This window comes from Oenanthe melanoleuca, chromosome 1 (genome assembly GCF_029582105.1).
Source record: "Oenanthe melanoleuca isolate GR-GAL-2019-014 chromosome 1, OMel1.0, whole genome shotgun sequence".
Taxonomy (NCBI): domain Eukaryota; kingdom Metazoa; phylum Chordata; class Aves; order Passeriformes; family Muscicapidae; genus Oenanthe; species Oenanthe melanoleuca.
The window spans coordinates 36,935,299-36,956,392 of NC_079333.1; the positions used below are offsets into that span (position 1 = coordinate 36,935,299).

The window sequence follows — 21,094 nt, forward strand, 5'->3', positions numbered from 1 at the left end:
GTACATTTTTGAGGGCTGTTTTCTCAGAAGGAATGAGATGATGAAGGGCTTCAAAGCAGAAAAATATGTGCCTGAGCATGTTCCAGAGAGAGGGGCTGCTGCAAGCCTGAGCCCTGGAGCAGGTTTAGCAGCAGTGTCATTGTCACACTGCGGTGTCAGACAGCAGAACGCTGTGGAGCATGGGAGAACACCAGGATGCAGGAATCCATGAAAGATCCTACCTAAGCTCTACCTGTGACTTCTTCCCATCCTTAAACTGCACTTGCAGTGGTGTCAGGAGCTCCATCAGGAATCTGAAGGTGACAAAGTGGAGCATTTCCCTTTGCCCAGCTACAGACTGTAAGAAATAGCTCTGTCCTTGGGCGAGCTCTGCACAAACCCGCGGGCACAAATCCGCACCTTGCCATCGCACGGGTTTATTTTCGGCTGTGGCAGGGACTGCACACCCTTCCTCCAGAGCCAAGATGGGCACTGGGATGCGGCACCTGCACCTCAAATAGCTGCCAGGCTGCAGTGGCAGAGCAAGGAATGCCAGAGCCACTGGGGTTGTGATGTGGCCATGAAGGCCAAGGGGGAGCAAGCGAGAGCCCAGCTGGCACTGGGACAGCACAGCAGCTTTCCTCCCAAAGCCTAAAGCAAAAGAAATAACCTTTCTTCCTCTTCACCACCACATGAATCACCATGTCCTCAGGCTTTAAAGAAATGGCTATTTTTAGCAAGCTGTAAAAGGAGGCTGTTTTGTTTGAGAATGGATGTGCTAGCTGGTGGGGCTGATCAAACAGCTGCTTTAGGAAGTACTTCTGAATATCCAGGTTTTTCAGAAAATATGGACAAAAAGCAAATGTTTGCACTGCTACATGGGTGCATGGGGGCTTCTTACACACATAAAATCTAATTCATCCTGCACTTGATATCAAGGTGGTCATGCTTCAATGGGATGGGGAGAGGATGGAGGGGAATCACAGGGAAAAAACCTTCAAGAGGGAATTTTGTGAGCCATGACAATGCTGCCACTTGTGTCCCTGCAAACTCCCAGAGCAGTGCAAGTGTCTGGGAAACACTCATGAAGGGGCTCAGAGCCTCCACTCTCACACCACCTGCCTCTACTGCCAAGACATCAGGATGATAAACACCAGATCAAATATAAATCCTAAGGACATCCCAAAATTAGCTTCTCCTGAGGAACAAATCTTTTTCCTAAACCAGTAGAAATGCATTTTGGAGGGAAGGTAATGAGTAACTTATTATTTATTACACTGTTTCTTAAATTCTAATCTACAAGCAATTTTGCTACCATCTAGCATTTGTAAGTATCTTTGTTATTTAAATTCAGTGGTCTGTCTCTTTGAAATACTCATTTTCATCTGCAGCAATAATCTGAGTCAAGTCTGTCACTGGGTGGGAGTGGAGAACTGGGTTTAGGATTCCCTATCTAGGGCTGAATCTTCCCAAAGAAATAATTTTTGTTACCCAGTCTCAGCTTTATTTTACAGTTCTTCAAACTCAAAATATACCATTCAATCTCAAAGACTTAATATTATTGAGCCCATATTTGCTTTCCAGCTGACAGACACAAATGCCTTGAATTTTAGTTTACATTACAAGCAGCATTATTTGCTGCTGCTGCTGCTGCTGGTTAAAACCCTGCCTACAAACTGGTTTCTCCTACTCCCACTGCTGTTACTGAATACATTTTCACTTTTGGTTCTTGGATCCCAGAACAGGGTCTACCTCGACTGCCTCTAATTACAGTCAAATGCTCTGATTTTCAGTAAATTGTAACACAATTTTAGTCATACAGTCATACTGGACCATCTGCTTATTCCATCCTCACTGAAAACAGAAGAAAGCATTAAAAAAAAAAAAAAAAGCTATCTGAACACTGGTTGTGTCTCAGCATTCACTTTTATTCAAACTCTTCCTTAGGATGCAGGAGGGATTTAGTTTATTTCTGTGCATGCCAAGCTGCATTTTAATTTAGCCACCCAGCTTTGGCAGAGAAAGAGCAGTTTGGAAATGTGGCAGAAGTTTAGGATGCATCCAATTCATTTTAGGTGGTAACTTTATTACCATTGTAGATTTGCAGAGGATTAATGTAATAGTTACAACTATGCATAGGCTTGTTGACTAAAATGGAAAGTCAATAGTCACAGTTTACCTGTCTTCACATGTCAGTTCTCCTGGAAGACTCTGATTGACAAGAACAAGAAAATATATTCAGCAAAGCTGGAAAATTTTGACATTTATTTACAACAATTTATTGATGTATCATTCTTTAAAGGAAAAAACCCGTTTATGGCACCTAATGTAATAAAATTGGGAGCTTTATAGCTTCAGAATATATCTACAATTCATCTCAGGTGACGTTTGCATGACAATCTTCAAAAACTTAGTCCCATGCTTGGTAAACCTTGGTGTCTTGTTATTCAAAACAATTTCTGTAGAAAGAGAAAAGCCAAAATACAAAAATGTTAAGAGCAATGATTTGAATGATGCATAACACTTTATTTGCTGACAGTGCAGAACTCCTCCTTACAGCTGATCCATTCCTATAATTAAACCCAGGATATAACTCCAGGAGCAATAAAAGGAATGTTCAGAACAAACAATGTCAAAATGTTGAGAGTTCACAAAGCAAAAGTCCTAGCCTATGGTCATTTGTTAGGGGTATTTCAAGTCATTTTGCAACAGTTTCTTCCTCTTAACAGACTGTCCAACTCCAAAAATGCAAACTAAGCCATAAAGATGAAAATTAGCAGAGGAAGTCAAACAGCAGGAAATCTTTTTTTTTCTTTTTTTTTTTTTTTTTTTTTTTAATGTAACAGCATTTCAAAATACTTAAACCAGTAACTTTTAACATTAAGAACTTGGCATCTTTGTGCCTCACAGCTGATGAAGTGGTGCAAAAAGCTGGGAAGAGAGCCAATGTAGTACAATTGATGGAGAGCTTTTGCTCTGGTAACAGGTTACGGCCCTTTTGGATTTCACACAATAAAAGGAAGCCTATCCCAAGTTTCCATCCCTCTACCAGCTATTAAGAGCACAATCCACACTAATTAGAAACCAAAGGTCAGCAATTTCTACCCAACTCAAGATGGATGGTCAGACTGGAGAAGCCCCACAATGATTCCTTGCTCTTTGAAAGATATCTGGTACACTCAGCCCACAGAAGAAAAACTCAGCAGTGAACACAAAGTTACTGGCAGAAAAGCCTGTCACCTTTTCCATACAGCAAACCTACATGTGCATCCTTACTACTACTGCTGTATGTCTTTCCTTGCCCTGGAGATAATTCCTATGAACCAAAACCAGCCTCCAGCTGCAACTGGGAGCAGACAGACAAGGACTGCAAGTCAAACCCCAGAGTAACAAGCATGCTGGAAAACACTTCTTTATTTAAGAAACCTGAACAGTATTTGCAAATATTTTTGGTCAGAATACATCTAAATGTATCAAGTTAAATACACACCTGTAACTTAATATTAACTGAAGCTCAGAGTACATCTAGCTGTGTAAATAAGTCTGAGGTTTCTAAAGAGAAAAATGGAAAGACCTTCACAAGAAAATTTGCTCAACTATGATGCCAGGTCAAACTAAACATTAACACCTGAAAAGGATGAGAGACAAACAGCTACTTTTTCTATTTCCTTGTTGCTTGAGAATCACTTCCATTTAATACAAGCCAAACCTCAAAGTCTGACATCTTATTCATGCCCCAATGTTTCTCAGATATCAAGGATGAAACTCAACTGACCAAACACAGGCACCCAAATTAGAGTTAGCCAGCTGCCTGCTAGTTAAAACAAAAAAAAAGAAGGTGATATCTAACTCAGGATGAGAACAACTATGTCATGGAAAAGCCTGAATTTCCACCACAGACTAAAAGGACTTCATGGCTAACCAGGTATTGGTCTCAAGACCAGCAAAACACATATCACCAGCTGACAACAAATGGTCTTCTGGTCTACTTCAGCCTTCAAAAAAACCAAAACCAAAATTATGGGGAAAATAGAAAAAAAGGAGAAACAATGCCTCTCTCATCCATCCACGGAGAACTTCACCTCCTTCCCTTTCTGCACACCCAGCAGTAACACTGGAGTTTGTGTGCTCCTCAAGAACTGCCCTCAGGACAGAAGATCTTGTGAGTGAATGTCTAGATGACTCAATACTCTACAAGCACAGCAGAAGAACATTTTCTATGTTACAACAGCACCAGATATTAAGAGCAAAAGTTAGAAAACTTCAGTGGTTTTAGCTGGGACTTGTTTCATTTGTACCTTGGCTCCCTTTCACCTTCAGGTTTAGTCCACATCTGACATACTGAGACAGACCAGTATTATCTGGTTTGGAGAACATAGCCTTTAGCCATTAAGTTGGCAGAACTGCACTGAGTTAATCTGCCTCCCCATCAGCCAGGACAGGAGTGCTGCGTGTTAAGAAAGGCTCCCTGGAGCAGCACAGCATATCCTTTAATCCCCTGCCTCCATGCAGAGGGCTGCCTTGTCCTGCCTGAGCACAGCCCAACTAACCAAGCCTGGTTCTGCTCTGCCAGAAGGGTCCCATGTGCTCTGAAGGCTGCAGGCTGTGTGGGCAAGGGCAGTGACCGTGGTCACATATGTGGCCTCTTAGGGAGAGACCAGATCAACTTCCCCACTGGATCCATGCAGCAGGTACAAAAAATGTTTGCTAGAAAGTGCAGATAGCATAGCAGCTGCTTTGACAGGCTGGAATTAATGCCTAAATTAATGACTGAGAGCACAGGCTCTTTACAATACAGTAATTGAATGGTTAAATACTTCAATTCATAAACACACACACAGTTGATTTATTGGGCATACTGCCAACTGGAGATTAAAAAACAAAAAGAGAGAAAGACCCCTGGGGTTATGCAAATCCATCATGTATCTCTGGCAGAACTGTCTCCCAAGAATGCTCTACCGAATTTTTAATAGAAGTATTGTCTAAAAAGACATGCCTTGTAAGCAAGCAAAATAGAATGATATTCTTCCATACTGTAAATGCATAATGGCATCCTCCTACTGTTAAGAAAGTGGCCCAGGGTGTGGTGGTTTTTTGTTGTTTGGTTTTGCTTTTTCCAAGTATTTCAAAGATGCTAAATGATTGAAACACTAAATTAATGTAAAGGCAGTACACTACACAACTCTCAGACAATTTTTAAAATAAAGTCTTGAAAGGACTCTACTGCAATTCATGCTAGAAAATCCTCAAGTGCTACAGTGTTTCAGCAGACACCATCATCACCAAGGGTTTATAGAAAAAAAGATGCATTTAACAGTATGTTACTATAAAAACACTCTGGGTGAATTTTTAACTAGGGACCATCATCAAGACTGCATTCTCATCTCTCCTCTTTGTTACTGGTGCTGCATTCATTATGACAAAGAGTAGAGAGAGAGCCATTTTAGGCACAGTGTGCCCTAAAACATTAGGATTTGGATTCTTACCAAGGTGAGACTTGAGATTATGCCTACACTGCAGTTGCTAACACAACTGCTGCTCTTCTCCAAGTCAGCTTTAAAGAAGTTCTTGGCTTCAGTGGTTTTGAAGAAGTCCTTGGTTAACAGTTCCTAAGTCAGGCAGGCACATGAAGCTCTGCTGCACAACAGGCTTGAGAATCCAGACAAACCTTACGTCAGCCACTGCTGAGTTTCCAGTTGAAAGGATGAAGCTTGACAGCTTGGAGTGAACATAAAGAGATCTGCTCACAGCAAGTATGGAGTCCTACCTTTGCACTTTAATGGAAAAAATAATAACAATATCCTCCTCTGATTAGCATCTCAGTGCCCCACAGCTGCAGGGGAGGAAGCAGGGCTCTGACCTCTGCACCAGCTCACTAAAATTGTTTCTTTCCCAGCTTCAACTTACCTGCAGGATAGACTATCAAAAGCAACAAGGTCTCCTGCACTGGTCTCCAGGCCACATGAAGTATTTTGCTGCCTGGGGTGTTATTCAAGCAGTGTTCATGACTAATGTCAAACACTTCATATTTCAGACTACCAAACACCGAAAAATCTTCACAAGCCAAGTGTGGTGGAAATCCACCATAGAATTTAACTCAAAAGGGCAAAGGTTGAGGACCTTTTCAATGTGAAAACCTGTCTGACCTGTAACTAGGAGATTTTAGATCACACAGTCCAGCTTCCCAGGCATTTCCACTACTTTTCACCCTGCAATGTCACTGTACAGCTCACTCTTCTTGTAGTTGTTCTTTTAAAATTCAGTAGGAGGTGCACTCTGCCTGCTCCCCTGATTGGCCATTGAACCAGGATATATAAGTGGGAAGTCTGATTTTTATGAGAAGAGCAGCAGACTCATTGCAGGGACACATTTTGCTACTTGGATCATATCACAGGTGCTTCTTCGTTGCATTTCAGGGAAAGGTACATGAGTAGAAGCCCCACACTCCAGAAATAAACTTAGCATGTGTCCCTGCCAACACTCCCTTTTGATAAGTCTGTGTCCTTGTAGTGTTTTCAGCTCAATAAAAATTTCTAGGACACCATCTCTTTGCTCAGTAGTAAATGCTGCTGCAGACATACACTCCCAAGCACCTTTCATGAAACAAATACCATAAAAAAGCAAATTCTATTCAGAGACATAAAGTCAAGCAAATGGCACAAGAATGGGCTTTCAAACTTTTATGTACCAAATAGCAGTTATTCTGAATCTGTGTGCAGGAATTATCTTAAGTGTCATGGAAGTAACTCGCCAAAATTCAGAAAACAAAATCCTCTCACACAGATTAAAGGAAAATATGCTCTGCTCAGTACTAGAACTCCCTCAGCTAGTTTTCTGCCATCTTTTTCATACAAGATTGTGAAACACAGTAGCTTGAGTCTTGGAAACAGCAACTCTGAACTGCTGATGTTGCTGTCACAAGCATGTGAAATAATTTTCATTGATTGCCTCCTTGCTGTCACAGTCCATGCATAGCGTGCTTTTGGCACCTCCAATAAAAAGATTATGAACCAACCAGCAGGCAACAGGCTCAAGCAGATGTACTTAGCCTTTTCCACAATGTGCAACTAAGCTGTGGAAATCCTTGATGTAAGATGCTATGGACAAAAAGCCAGCCTGTATTTAAAAGTGAAGTGTTTATGTTCATGGAAGAGAAATACAAGAAAGGTTATTAAATATAGAAGATTCACCCCACTCAGGAAGTTTTCAAATGGCAAATACTTGGAGCCTGGGAGTTGGTGCTGTGGGAGTGCATACCAAACTGTTCCATTTTGTGTCTCCTTTCTTCAATATCTTCCCTTGGCCACTGTCGGAGACCAGAGTCTGAGTTTCAATCTGACCCACTGTATCTGTTCTAATGCTGTCATCTATCTGAATCAGATTGCTTCAAAAATTCTACTTATTCTTTAAGTCCTATTATTTTCTAATAGAAATAGGATTTGGCATCCTCCAAGAAAGGAGGCATTTTAGCTAAACTGGACCATTACAGAAATAAGCATTGTGCTAATCCAGTGTAGATGATGCAGGCCATGTTACAGAGCTCCTTAGTGCCTGGGTGAGCACATTCCTACATTGCCTCTTCAACACAGGTGGTATCATATAATTTACTTCAGAATCAGAAGTACATTACACTTCAGTTCTTTACTAACATGGTTTTAGGAAGCCAGTGTTGTTATTCCCCTTTTCTGAATGCACCTCATCAGAAGTTTCCTCAATTTTGACTTGAGAAAGGTGAAGAAAGTAAGTGCCTAAGCCTTGAAACATAAAGACAACATACTTATGACCCTCCCTACTCACCTAATGGGCAAACAATGTTTGTTTAGATAGATGGTACTGGAAGAATATAAGCACATTTTGGCTATGCTACCTCACCACGAAGAACTTTAACTAAGCCATTTGCATCGACAATCAAGACAACATCAAAATATTAAAATATGAGCCTGTTATAAGGTTTCTAATTCATAGCAAAATTTGTGGCCAATGTTCCTTAAAATCTTAAGTTAATCAATTGAAAAGCTTTCAAAATAAAATGAGAAGCCCCCTTGGCACAAGTTTCTTGGATAAATACTTATGCACAACTGAGGATCACTGACCATCTCTGTGACAGTTCCAATAACATAAGGCACACTGATGCTGTTCTCTTCACCATGCCCTGGAAGGGGTAGCCCTCCTGGACATCCAAAAGGAGCAATATCCTCCTGCTTTAAGAGAAGCACCTTTTTTTGACATCTTTCTTTGGCTGATGACTCAAACAGGGAGAATGTGCCAGACAAAAATAAAATCTCCCTAACACGCTTTACCTCTAGCCTAAAGGTACAATTTCCAAAAGCAAGCGCCTTGCTGTCTAAGCCAGGAGTTTAAGCCTCTTTTGATTAGTTGACTCGTAAGCATTTTTCAGGAGGTGGCATCCACACCATGCCTCTGAGTCTACTGAAGTAAGTCTTCTTATACAGTCTCCTTGAAGGAAGTCTAAAAAAATAATATAGGTGCTAGGGCCACAGATGGAAAACCACGGGTGAGCCCTTTTGATTTTTCACCTGATAGGAAATTCTAAAAAGGTCACCAATTAGAACAAATTATTTCTTCAAGGAGTCTTGTTTGCAAAGGCAGGAGACTGTTTTACAATGAGCAGAGAGCTGACACACAGTTTTACATTTGATTAGTCTGGGAAAGTCTGGGTAAGAGACAGACAGGGGAAAGGGTTCATCTCAGCAGCACGTTCACAAGCCACCGACTTGCTGGAACAACCATAAGAATTCTTGCAGTCAGGCAGTTTCTTCCCCTTTCTTCTTCTTCTTTTTTTTTTTTTTTTTTTTTTTTTAAAGGATATTTTGCATCTTAAGCTGCATCTTACCAAAGTGAGTCATTAGTGAGATACAATCTCCAAAACACACTGACTTAATGTAGCTGAGCTGGTGGTATAAGACCTAAGATACAAATGTATTTTCATGACGGAGCTTAAAAGATATGCTGATTTTCAAAAATGAAGACTCCTAACTGTTAGAGAAGATTTATTGTATGCAAATACAGGACTTGTCCAAAGACAGGTCAGCTGTTCCTGCTTCCTCCAGCCAGCCAGGCCACCCAATTGACAGGATTTCAGATTTAATCTCAGCCTCTGCTGGCAGGTGCTACCATTTTCTCAGAGAACTGCCTACACTTTTACTAAAAGGACTCTTGCTGCAGTTTGGTGGTTTAATGACTCTACAAAAAAAAGCACCAGCAAGTAATAAATAAATAACAAACTCACTTATTTTATACCCTGCTTGAATAAAGACTTCTGTAGCTATGGAAGAGTGATTAACATGCACTGCATAATAAGGTTCTCCAGTCGACTTGCCCTTTTTCTTAATGAAGTCACCAAACCCGAACTGAGACCTTTCCAACAAAGTTAACCCAGCTCCCAAGACGCACATTCACAGCCTTTACTTGTACCAGCCTTACCTCCATACAGACTAAGGTGAGACCACGCAATTTTTTGTCCAGCTTTACTGGGAAAGAAGATGACATAGACCTACCTTCTCAAACAAGACAAATTAATAATTTTGGATGGCTGGATGCTGCTTCTATGTATTCATGAGGCACTGCTTAACTCAAAGGAGTATCCCATACAAAACAGCAACAGCACTGGATAGTCAAACTGCTTTTGCTTGTACGGCAAGTTTCTGTTGGATAAATAGGTCAAGTAACTACACCTTTATCTAATACCTTTTGCATAAGTGGCCTGAAGAGCAGGGGCATGGAGGGAGACCCTCCTTCCCCTCCCCATTCCCCTCTTGCTTTTCTAAGCCACAAGTGAAAGATGTTTCCAGCATACCCTCATGGCTGCAGCCTGCTTTCCCTCCACTTGGACTCTGACCTGGTGCAAGAGGCACCAAGCTCCATCTCTCCTGAAGAGCTACAATGCCGGCTGCAGGCTCCTCCAACCTTTAATTACCTTGACCTTTTCAACCAACACACCTTGCCTCCTAACCACTTGTCAAGCACCAGAACAGCAGCGAGACAAGTTTTAAATTGCTGGAATAAAAGCCACTTATTTCAAAGCAGATTCTACTTGAATGACCCCCAATGTTACCGTCTCATTCTGTCTTTCCCCAGTAACACAAAACTTAAAATACTAATGTAATTGAACAGTTTGTTTGGGCTTTCTGGAGGGAAAAGAAGATGAAAATATCTTCTGAAGCATTAATGTAGCATAAAGTAGTCAGGAGATTTTCTGGTTCAATCTTTCCGCTGCATTTGTTTGAATACGGCAGCTGTAAAATGTAAAAAGTATTAAATTTGGTGGAGAAACAGAACTGAAAAAAATCCCAAAAAACAAAACACAAGAAAGAATACAGAAGGCCATGTCTGATTCTAGTGAGATGCATTAAAGTCTGTCTTCTGGATTTCATAGGGAGAAAATTACCAATCAAAATGAATGTTGATTGTTGACTAATGAACACCAAGCTCTTCAAGTGTTCCTAAAGTATTTTGATGTCTTCTACCAATAGGGGCTGGAAGTTTCCACCACAAGATACTAACAAAGTCCAATTTAGAGTTTTCTAGCCATAGTGGTCTAGAGTGAAAATGGCTGCAATTGAATTAAAGAGGACTTTAAAAACACGGTGTTCAAACAGCTGCCACTGCATGTAACGGGTGTTGCAATCAGCTTTTGGGGGAACTGAATGAGGGGAGAGAAATGTGGTGCTTCAACTTTAAATTCTTATTTATAGAGTGTTGTTGTCACCTTATTCCTAGACAACAACAGAGACAAATTGGGAACTTAGCATGTTTCTGCCTCATATACACATCAAGCTGTATATAACATATGTGCACAAGCACCTGAAGTCCAGCTTACAGAGTTAGTGGTATGAGTCCTTCTCTATGAATAGTTGCCTTAATTTTCTAACTCTAAGCCAGATATTGCAGTGAGGCAATCAGTGCTCACTGGAATAATCACATCCTGATGCTCATTTCCAGGGAGGCACAAGGTTTGCCCTCCCTGCTGAATAGCCAGTGGGTATTTGCATACAGGCAGCACATTGACTTCAAGACACAAAACATATTGTAGTAAAGCAACATTTCAAGTGTTCTTCCACACTGGATGGGATCCAGCTGGTGTCAGGTAGAATATTTAGACAGCATGTAGGCGCTCCATTTCATTAGAGGTCTAATCAAATTTCTAAATGCTAGAACAAATTACTATTTCCACACCTCTCATCAGCAATGAGGGTGCTTTACTGAGAGGAATGTCAATCAACTCAGAAGGGAATATTTTTTATTTTTTTAGTTAATAGGCATAATTACTTTAAAACAGATTTAGAACCATATGGCCAAAACCCCTCCAGACACATTTAGACAATAGTGTAACTATATTCCCTTTTCCACATGCTACAGCAGGAGATATTAAACATATTTATAAGCATGTGCTATTAAATTATGTTCAACACTGTTAAGACACTGTCTTATTAACTGCAGTTTTTAACTGCAGAATTCATATGGAAGAGAGAACATATGCTAGCTTTCAATTGTTTTGTTAGTATCAGCCAAAGCAAATCCAATGCAATAATAAACTGCCCAGAGACAAATAAATGATGATTTTGAGTAAGCAGCTGTGTACTGCTCTGAATGGTTTACACCAAGACAGCTTGTGTTCCTTCAATGTCATGAACATAACTTTGTTTTACTGAGGTTATGTGTGAATGCTCAGAAGCATGAATTTTTCATTTGAAAATGTTAAGTGAGGAGTCATTCTTGCAACCATTCCTCCTTTCTAAGGAACAATTTTAATCCATCCTATGAAGTGTCAAATGACTCTGAAAGAATTTACATTTCTCTCCAGTTTCATGACAAAACTAATTTGAAATTTAATATGCTTTAAAACAGATACACAATTACTCATTTTGATTCCAAACTGCAGCAGTTGAGACATATTGACTGCATTTAAGACTTCATTGCTCATTCTGAATAGATGAAAACCTGATTTTCAAGTTATCCTTTACTTTTCTTCCAAATGTCTTTTGCACTTGCAGAGGTAACAGAGATCTATGACTGCAAAGAATTCTCATGAATGCGATTCCTCCTGGCTTTATATACATTAACCTAACATTTGTGTGTGTTGGAAGACTTAAACCACAAGCCAAAGGGTGGTCCACACACTGACCATACCACATTCCTTTGTGTTAAAGACTTATTACTTCTGTTCCAGCCTACTCCCAACACATGAAGGCAGGAATACTCCATATTCCACTCCATTATTATTTTTTAACACCTGATCACCTGAGGAAGGGGACAGTAGTTCAAAAGGTTGGGGGCTGAGCTCAGAATCCATTAGAAATCCATTGCTAGTCTAACAAAACAAGGTGCTTATCTTAAGAGTAATATGAGAGTCATTAACAACAACAACAGAAGGTGTTCAATCACGAGGTGGTATCTGTTTATTTATCTTATCCTAATTCAGGTAACCAGGGACATCCAGGAAAGAATTAAGATATCTTGCTAGATTAAGAGCACTGACTTCTGTCTCTTACCTTGAGCACCATCACTTACACCCAGTTCGGCCTCTCCCTAACTTAAGTTCATGACTGCCACAAAGATTATGCCCTACAAGAAAAAAGCCCATGCTTCAAAACACCTTCCTTTCAATTTAAGAAATATATGAGAATGAAGATATTTGAATAAATCAGTGGTTGATATGGTCTGCAACAGGAACAAAATAGTTTTTCAGCTTCATAAACACATAATATTAATTACCAACTATACCAGCGATAGTTATCTAATGTCTGATATGGAAGAAACATCCTATAATAAAAATTTAAAACGAGTGATTAAGAGAGACATTTAAAATTAATAGCCCTTGATCATGGCTTCCCCTATTATCAGTAACACTGGTCTGCCCAGGATAGCATACCAAGAACTGCAAAAAATTTCTTGAACTATCCATAATGTATTTCACGGACTGACTGACAGACAAACAACCAGAAAAAAACTGTTTGTGGAGAGTATCCCTACCTCCCTGTAATGGCATTTCACAATTTGACTCATCTGCATTACGTTCCCTATAGCTTCTACTCAAAGCACAAAGACTACCAGGCTGGGCTGCAGAGACAACAATGGGAAGCATCTCTGCATACAAACAGGAACACCTGCAAAGAATAGAGAAATTAAACAGCATAAATTATTTCCAAACAGGCTTTTCTAAAGATGATGAGGTGCAATTTCTCATTAACTGAGGTCTCCCTCCTGACAATTCAAATTTCTTTTCTACTGAAAATGCCCCATTTCCCCCCCGGTCCATCCTGACCCACTTAGACAAAAGCCAATATTCAGCCCGGACACGCAAACTATGCTTGAGATCCCTCATTATTCTCCAGCCCTGTAAATGGAAATCTGATAATAAAATCTCCAGACCCCAGCTATGTACAGCCAGGGGAGAATTATACCACTGTCTTATCTCTCTCAAATCTCCCTAGCCAGAAAAAAACTGTTCAAATAAAGAACTAAATGAGTATTAGCAGCTCCCTCACCAATGTGGGAGAGAGGAAAAACCAAGGATGCTTAATGAACCATATTACTTTTTCAGATTTCAAAACACTGCCATTTAAAGAGATGTGAGATTTGAAGCCCTAATTAAGTAATATGCATAAATTTAACGCAAATGTTCACAGAGTCCACATCTCCAAACCACAGGCTGTGATTTGGCTAATGCAATGCTCCACTCCCACCAGCAGAAGTCTTAGCAGAGGACAACCTCCACACTTGGCTAACCCACTCCCAACACTAAACCTCAAAGTTTCTTTTGAAGAAAATCCTCCTGCCTACTTTCTTTCCTTTCTCACCTCCATTCCCTCTCTGTAATTCAGAGAAGACTGTGTTTTTGCTTTTGTTTTTTAAAACAGAATGACTATTCTAAATGAGCATGGTTGCTACAAGGCCACTTCTTACAGCTTTTCATTGCAAAACAGCGTCGTTCACCAGAGGTTCATTTCACTCATACCACTCTCATTACAGGTCTAATGAAAATTTAATAGTTCTGCCATCTCATTTTCAGCCAGTAAAACTAGGAAAACACAAGGACATTTCTTTACAGTAGTTTTAAAGGCAAAAGTAGGAGAACCCAATACCACCCTTTGATTTCAGGACACAAAGTGTACAGAGGGAATGGGAGAACAACCAGTTAAATGGATCAGATTCTGAAAATATACAAATTATTGAAACACTTGTAAGGATGGGGAAGGAGAGAAACCAGTCAGCTTTGGATTTTCACTGGACTTATTTCACAGGAAAGAACCTTATTCTTAGTTGTTAGTTTGCTGGGAGTTTTTTTATCAAATCTTTCAATAAAAAGTAAGAATTAATTATGAGAGTGAGGGATCTGTTGTTATCAACTTTAACAGCCCTAAAAAGTTTGGTTTGTTGCTCTTGGTTAATAGCTTTACATTTTTGGATCCCAAAAATTCCATCTTGTCTCCCCAGCTGTGCATGGAGGATTAGTTGGAGGAGTGACCTGAGCTGGTTTCACCATGTTTCACGAGTGCTCCAGGGGACTGGAAGACACAAACACTGAAGGCAGACACAATGTTTTACACAACAGAACGTTGCTAAAATTAGAACCAATGCAAACAGAGTTGATTTTTCATGACAGACTTCGCAAATCATTTTCAGAACTCCTTTAGGAAGAAGCACATTGGAGATTTAAAGCCATCTAGGCAGCTCCTCACATCCCCTACAATGTGAAGAGAGATTATTATTAAGAGGCATCAAACTACAGAAGACATAATTTGATTTTACAAATTAAGATTCTCTGTGACAGCCAAGATTTGTTGATGAGATTTCCAAAGCCAACTAGACTATGCAACTCAACAAAAAAACAGAGATGCTACATTGTGGAAAACCCAGGGTGTTTTCCAAGAAAATGCATTGCAACTTTGATTTGCCTATGCTCAGAATAGATTGAACCAGATTGACTCCTCTCAAAATAGCTGAGATATCCTTGAAAGGCCTCTTGATTTTTACAGTGCAGGTAACAGCATCTCCATGCATCTTCATGACTCATGGTGACACATATTTTAGCTTACACAGGCCTGTAAGCCCTGACATTAAACTATTTTTGGTTCACTTTTGGGCTACTTTCTTACTTACCCACACAGAACAATACTGTGAATGAAAGTGTGTCTTTTTTTTTTTTTTTTTTTTGGATATGACCTCAACTCCCTGAGCCTAAGCTAGTGCTATTGTAAGCACTGCATCATTTAATGATGTTCACACATTTTTCTCTCTTAAAAGTGGGTGCTTTTTTTGGCAGCATCAGACCTAGAACAAACTCTTCCAGATCCTTGTACCTGTGGACACTTCAATTTTCCAGCCTAAATGTATTTATGATCATATTATATCCATCTACTCTTGAGCTAATTTCTCCTCAGTTGCTCTTACCATGAGATGTATTTATAGAAACTGATCATATCCCCTCTGAGCCTTTGTTTCTGCTGGATTAAAAAAACCAAACTTTTTTAGCTTCCTTCTGCAAAATCAGTACGCCCTTTCTCCCAGCACCCAGCCAGCTGCCCTCTGTGCCTGTTTAATTAGGGTCTGTCCTTCCCAGCTTCCCTCCTCTTCAACACCACAGCCCTGCAGGGTGGCAGAAAGGTGCTGGTCCTCCTGCATCCACATCCTTCTCCCTGCTCCTTCCAAGGAGCTGCTGTTATTAAAACTGATGAGCAGCAAACAGCCAAGCCTGCAACTCTCACATTTCACACCACTGGATTTCCCACCACTTTAACTAAGCCAGTGCTCAAGATCTCCCAGCTCTCCATGAAAAGTCCCTCTCTCTCTGAACCAACAATATATTTATCACTTGTATTGTCCTCCCAGCACAGTGACTTCTCCTTTCAGCATGGCCCAGTGTAATCCCTATTCTCATCAGTTCCCAATCACTTAATTAACAGTAACAGAAAAATAGAGAAACTCTGTTAGGTCAAAGGTCCCTCCTGCACAGTAATTTGTCACTGCCAGAGGACAACAGGATACATGTAACAGCCAGAAAAGCAGACAGAAACTATACTGAGAGGTGTTGCTATTTCATATTTACATGTGTTGTTTAATTTTTCTGTTAAGAGTTTGCCCAAATAGTTTTCAAACCCAGTTAAATTTTTTGATTTATAGAACATTTGATGATAGTAAATACAAACATTTAATTTGCATTGACTTGCAGTGTCAAGTTCAGCCTTCAATGTTACTTCAGATGTTTAATGACTACAGTGCAGTTTTAGTCCATTCAAAGCTTTTGGAAGAGGACACTCTAGCAGCTGTCTTATCAATAGAAGACCACTACATTAGTCTAGCATGACCTACTTCTGGTGATATCATGTCATACATACTTTTTTCATATTTGCTTTAGTAATTTTGTACAGTATTGAGAGTTGTACTAAAGAAGAAGACAGGCATGGGAGGATGAGGAGCAAATTATGTCCATCATTTTTATGAGTATCTCCCTTCTCACCCCTGATTGGGTAGGTCTATAAATACCAGGAAAGTCCTGGATTTTATATGCCTTTATATGCACTTTATATGCCTTTATATGCACTCCAGCAAAGACACTGGCTCAAGACAGGAGGGTCAGCTAAGTCAGGTCCACTTCCACCTTGCCAACACTGAAGGTTGCTTTTAAACCACACTTCCACATCACACATCTTGCCACTGCCCTTCTATCTCCCTCAGTGAAATCTAACACAAACCAAATATTTAATCCTGGAACCATGTTTATACTTTTATGTCCTACCAACTTGTACGTACACGTAAAAGAACCTTTTACTTCACATTCTTTGCAATTTGCAACCAAGCTTGAACAGTTGGCAAACCCTCCCTCTTCCTACATTTCCTGACATATCAGGATTTTTCCATCCCCTGAAGACTTTTTGCCTATTCCTAAAAGCCTTCCTGAAGCAGTTATTTATGCAAAGAAATACTGAGCTCTTCCTATATAATATTCTCTTCTTTCTTGCTCGGGATATTGATCTGGTTTAGGCAGGAGAACCTTGGGTTTCCATCAGGCTCCAGGATAACACCCTGGAGCCCCTCTGCCCAGGGACTCCCCTACATGTTGCATTTCCAAAGGGGAGAACTGGGCCTGTCCTGGTTACTGAAGAGGCAGCACCTCTCAGCTCCCTCTAGGAAAGACATGGCAACAGCACTCCTATGCCCTGTAAGCACCCCTCCCTCCTGGTATGCCACAGTTTTGTTATAAAGGCTGCCCATCCATCCCAAGAACCAGAGCTACTCGTCCTGCTTTGGTCATTCTTCCATTTATTTTAAGCTGATTAAAAGCATTAGCCTTGGTTGTCTGTTCAACAAGATCACTTACCAAACCCAACACTTATGACTGGCTGCCCTTTCCTTGTTCTCTCCTAAACCAAATAATGATGCAGTTGTTGTATCTGTGACTGTCTAAGCCCTTCTGACTAGCAACAATTATTCTGCAAGTAGATCTGATTATCTAAAGAGTATCATAACAATAAACCCAACTGGAAATTGTGCCCTTTCAATATGAGAAACCTTCTTCATAGGCAAATTCAACCCATGAATCCTTAGCAAGAGTCTCAGTGCTGCCCTCATAGAGCTTTCCATAATAAAATGTAACTTTGTTTAATCTGAAATTGAATGAAGCATAAAGTGCTGTATCTAGTTTTTCCTGTTTCCCAGGTGAAAGAGAAACTTACCTTCACCCAGGAGAATCCAAAACCTGCTAGACTATTTCAGATTTCATTATATGCTACTGAGTTGGAAGCTTGCTTTGCCCCTTATGATTTTGACAACAGCTCTACCTAAACTGTGAGCATTCAAATGACTTCAAATAAAGACTTAAAACAGAGGAGGGCAGAAGAGATTCAACATGTTTCAAGGCCAACCCTTTTTTCCAGTATGTTATCACATGGACATTAAGAAAAAACCAAAATCCAATACCATCAAAAGAACAGATGAGGCAGCACTTATCTGAAGATTATTACTCTGAGACTCAGGCCAAATTTGCATCTCACTTCTATCAAGTGTTTTGTTTTGTTTTTTTTCCTCATGTTTTCTACTTGCATGCTTGTCAATGAGGTGCAAAAGGTTAAAATGTACAGTGATTTTTATTATATCAACTTTTAAATAATGACAGATGTAGTCAGAAGCTTTGCACTTCTATTTTTATTATCCAGCCTACAACAGAAATGGAATGATGCTCCAGTACCACCACTGAAAGCACAGAACACTTATGTTTCAAGAGGGCTTCATGGGCTATCACTCAGTTTCTTTATTCTTCCCCAATTTTGTATGGTTGAAATGACCACAGTCACAGCAAAACAGCATTAAGTGGCCTTCCTCAACAGACTCAACTGAGCTCCTATGTTTCACCATCATCCCTAAACTACTTTAAAATAAAATAAAAATAAAACAATAAATTAAATCCAGCAAGTTTCCCATTACCAGGAAAGTACCATCTAACCCTATCCCTACCTCCTACCTCCCACTGGTATTAAAGAGATATACAAAAAAAGTCCTACACAGCAGGATGGGAATACAATTTTAAAAAAATTCAGCAACTTAAATTTAATTTTAGATCTACAAGTGCTGCCAAGCACCACTTTATTTGTCAACAAAACATTTTGATGATTTGGCAGAACAAAGCAAGCTCCCTCCCTGCTTGTTCTACAGACATATTTGGCACTGCTTAATTTGTATGTCTTTAGACATATGTCAAGTCTGAAGCTTTAACCCTGTTTTAAGTACTTGTTTTGCTTAAAGTGGGAACAGCAGCAAGCTAAAGCCAAGAAGGGATTTGGTCCTGCAACGAAATGGTTAAAAACCAGACTCTGCTGATGTGTGCTTCTCTGATCCATTACATTTCTCACAAGCTGAGCTAAGAGCTGAGCACCAAGTATCAACTGTAACATGATCCAAGAGTTTATGGAAAAAATAACTGCACACACCAAGCATGCACATTTAATAAGATTTTGTTTCCATTAAAATATTCAAGAAACATGATTTTTTAAGATCTGCTTCTCTCTCTGACCGATTTTTAGCGTTTCTCCTCCCCCTCCCCTAAATACACACCTCCTTTCCAAAAACCAAACCCTTAAAAAAAAAAAAAAAAAAAAAAAAAAAAAAAAGGAAGAAAGAAAAAAGCAGTCCTACTGCAGGGAAGAGAGGCTTGAAAAACAACTTTGATTGGCACTTGGCCTGACCCACAGAGGAAGAAAAACAGTTTTTGGACAAAGAGCGCAAATATTTGAGCTCATTGACTTACAGGCTTTCTTAGCGTTTGCAAGAACCAACCTGGAGCAAAATGTGCTGGGAGAGATTGAATTAAAATAAAACCAAAACCGGCATCGCGTTCATCTTGGGCGCTCGGAGACTCGGCGAGTTTGCACAGCTCAGCAGTTTTAATTCATTTGCACTGGACAAACAAAAAGCACCTCGGCTAATGCCGATGCCGGGATCAGGGGTGCGGGCACCGCAGCCCGCCCTGGGGGGATCCGCAGGGATCGGCCGGGCACTGCGGGGATGCGCTGAGGGGCAGGGGGCTGGCAGCTCCCTGCTGCTTTTCTTACATTTTTAAATGTAAAAATCTCAGATCCGACCCGACCCCCCCCCCGAACCCAGCACAAAGACTTGACGGAGATCGCCGTGATGAATTTCGCCGGCGAAATACGTGGATGATAAACTTTAGGAGAGCGGCCGAGCCCCAAGCCAAGCCCCCCCGATGCCATCGGAGAGGCCGAGTGTCCCCCAAACCCGGGGATGCAGGGGACAGCCTGGGACACGGGCAAGTGACAGCCGTCCCACGGCGGACGGGGGCGATGGGGGCGCGGGGTTCGGCACCCCCCGGGTTCCCCCCGCCCCGCACCCCTCTGCTCCCCCGGGCTCTCAGCTCCCGGAGAGCCCGCACCCCGCTGCCTCCCTCCATCCCTGCCCCACTGCTGCCCCACTGCCCGCTTCCCCTCACGCCGAGGCTCCGTCCCACTGCCGCTCCCCCAATCCCCGCACCAGCCCCTCTCGCGGCTCTCGCCGCCTCGCTGCGGACGCCCCCCGATACCTGTCTCGGCACCTTCCGGCAATTGCCGCACACCCGGTACTGCCCGGCGGCGGCGGCAGCGGCGGCGGCGCTGCCCACGGGTCCGGAGCCGAGGCGGTTCATGGTGGCGGGGATGGCGGCCACGGCCGGGCGGGACGGGGAGGCCCAGGACGCTGCGCGCCGCTCAGCTGCCCGCGCCGCCGGCCGCCCCCATCCCCGGCCGCGGCCCCAGCGCCCGCTCCGCGCCGCCGCCCCCCGCGCACACCCCCGCGGGCCCCGCCAATCCGCGCCGCCCGCCCCGCCCACCGCCGCCGCCGCCGGCCAATCGCGGGGCGCCGCCCGCCGCCGGCCAATGGGCAGCGCCCGCTGCGGCTCCCATCTCCGGGCAGCCTGCGAGAGGGGGCGGGGCGGGGGGCGGGGCCGAAGCAGCTGAGGGGCGGGGCCGGCGGCGTCTCCGGGCAGCCTTGGGCAGAGAGGGGCGGGGCCGGCCCTCGGCGCGTGCCTTCCGCCGGCCAATAGCGTGGGCGCCATGCAAAGCAGGCCCCGAGGCCACGCCCCCAGGGCCGGGGTCCCGGAGCCTCAGGGCCGCTCCCGATCCCGCTCCTGCTTCCCCCGGAGCGCCCCTCAGGCTCCCGGCCCCGGGTGTCCCGGCCCCGGGTGTCCCGGCTTGGGCACCGCTGCCCAAGGGTGCCGGCCTCAGCTCCCCTCCCCAGGGCCAGACCCCGTCCGCGGCCATGGCCATCCTCTGGAGACAGCCCGGTTCCCGGGGCGGGGGCGAGCTGCTGTCGCTGCCGGAGCGGCGGGGTGCACATGCAGGGACACGGCCAGGCGGAGCAGGATGAGGTGTTTGCTCTTGGGGAAGTTGGGAGCACGCATGCGAGAGTGTGTGTGTGTATATGTGTGTGTGTGTCTCTGTGTCTGTGTGTATGTTCGCCTCAGGTCGCCGGGATTGTTAGGGGTGATGAGTCAGGTTTTCTAGGCTCCATGCTAATGCACGGAGATGGAGTGTATAATTAGGACAGAGGCAAATCTATTATCTGCAGCCTCGGAGAGCTAGGGTATGAACCTCTCTTTTTTTTTTTT

The 21,094-nt window shown here is 42.5% G+C and overlaps 1 protein-coding gene across 2 annotated transcripts in view; it reads right to left on the bottom strand.

Annotated features, from left to right (window-relative positions):
• Positions 1-20,227, bottom strand: part of SESN3 (sestrin 3) — a 44,107-nt gene extending 23,880 nt beyond the window's left edge. For both annotated transcript variants that reach the window (XM_056505133.1, XM_056505041.1), the window contains exon 1: positions 20,033-20,227. In XM_056505133.1, the coding sequence (XP_056361108.1) occupies positions 20,033-20,134 (102 nt within the window). In that variant the 5' untranslated portion in view covers positions 20,135-20,227. The remainder of the gene's footprint in view (positions 1-20,032) is intronic.
• Between the last annotated feature and the right edge of the window lie 867 nt (positions 20,228-21,094).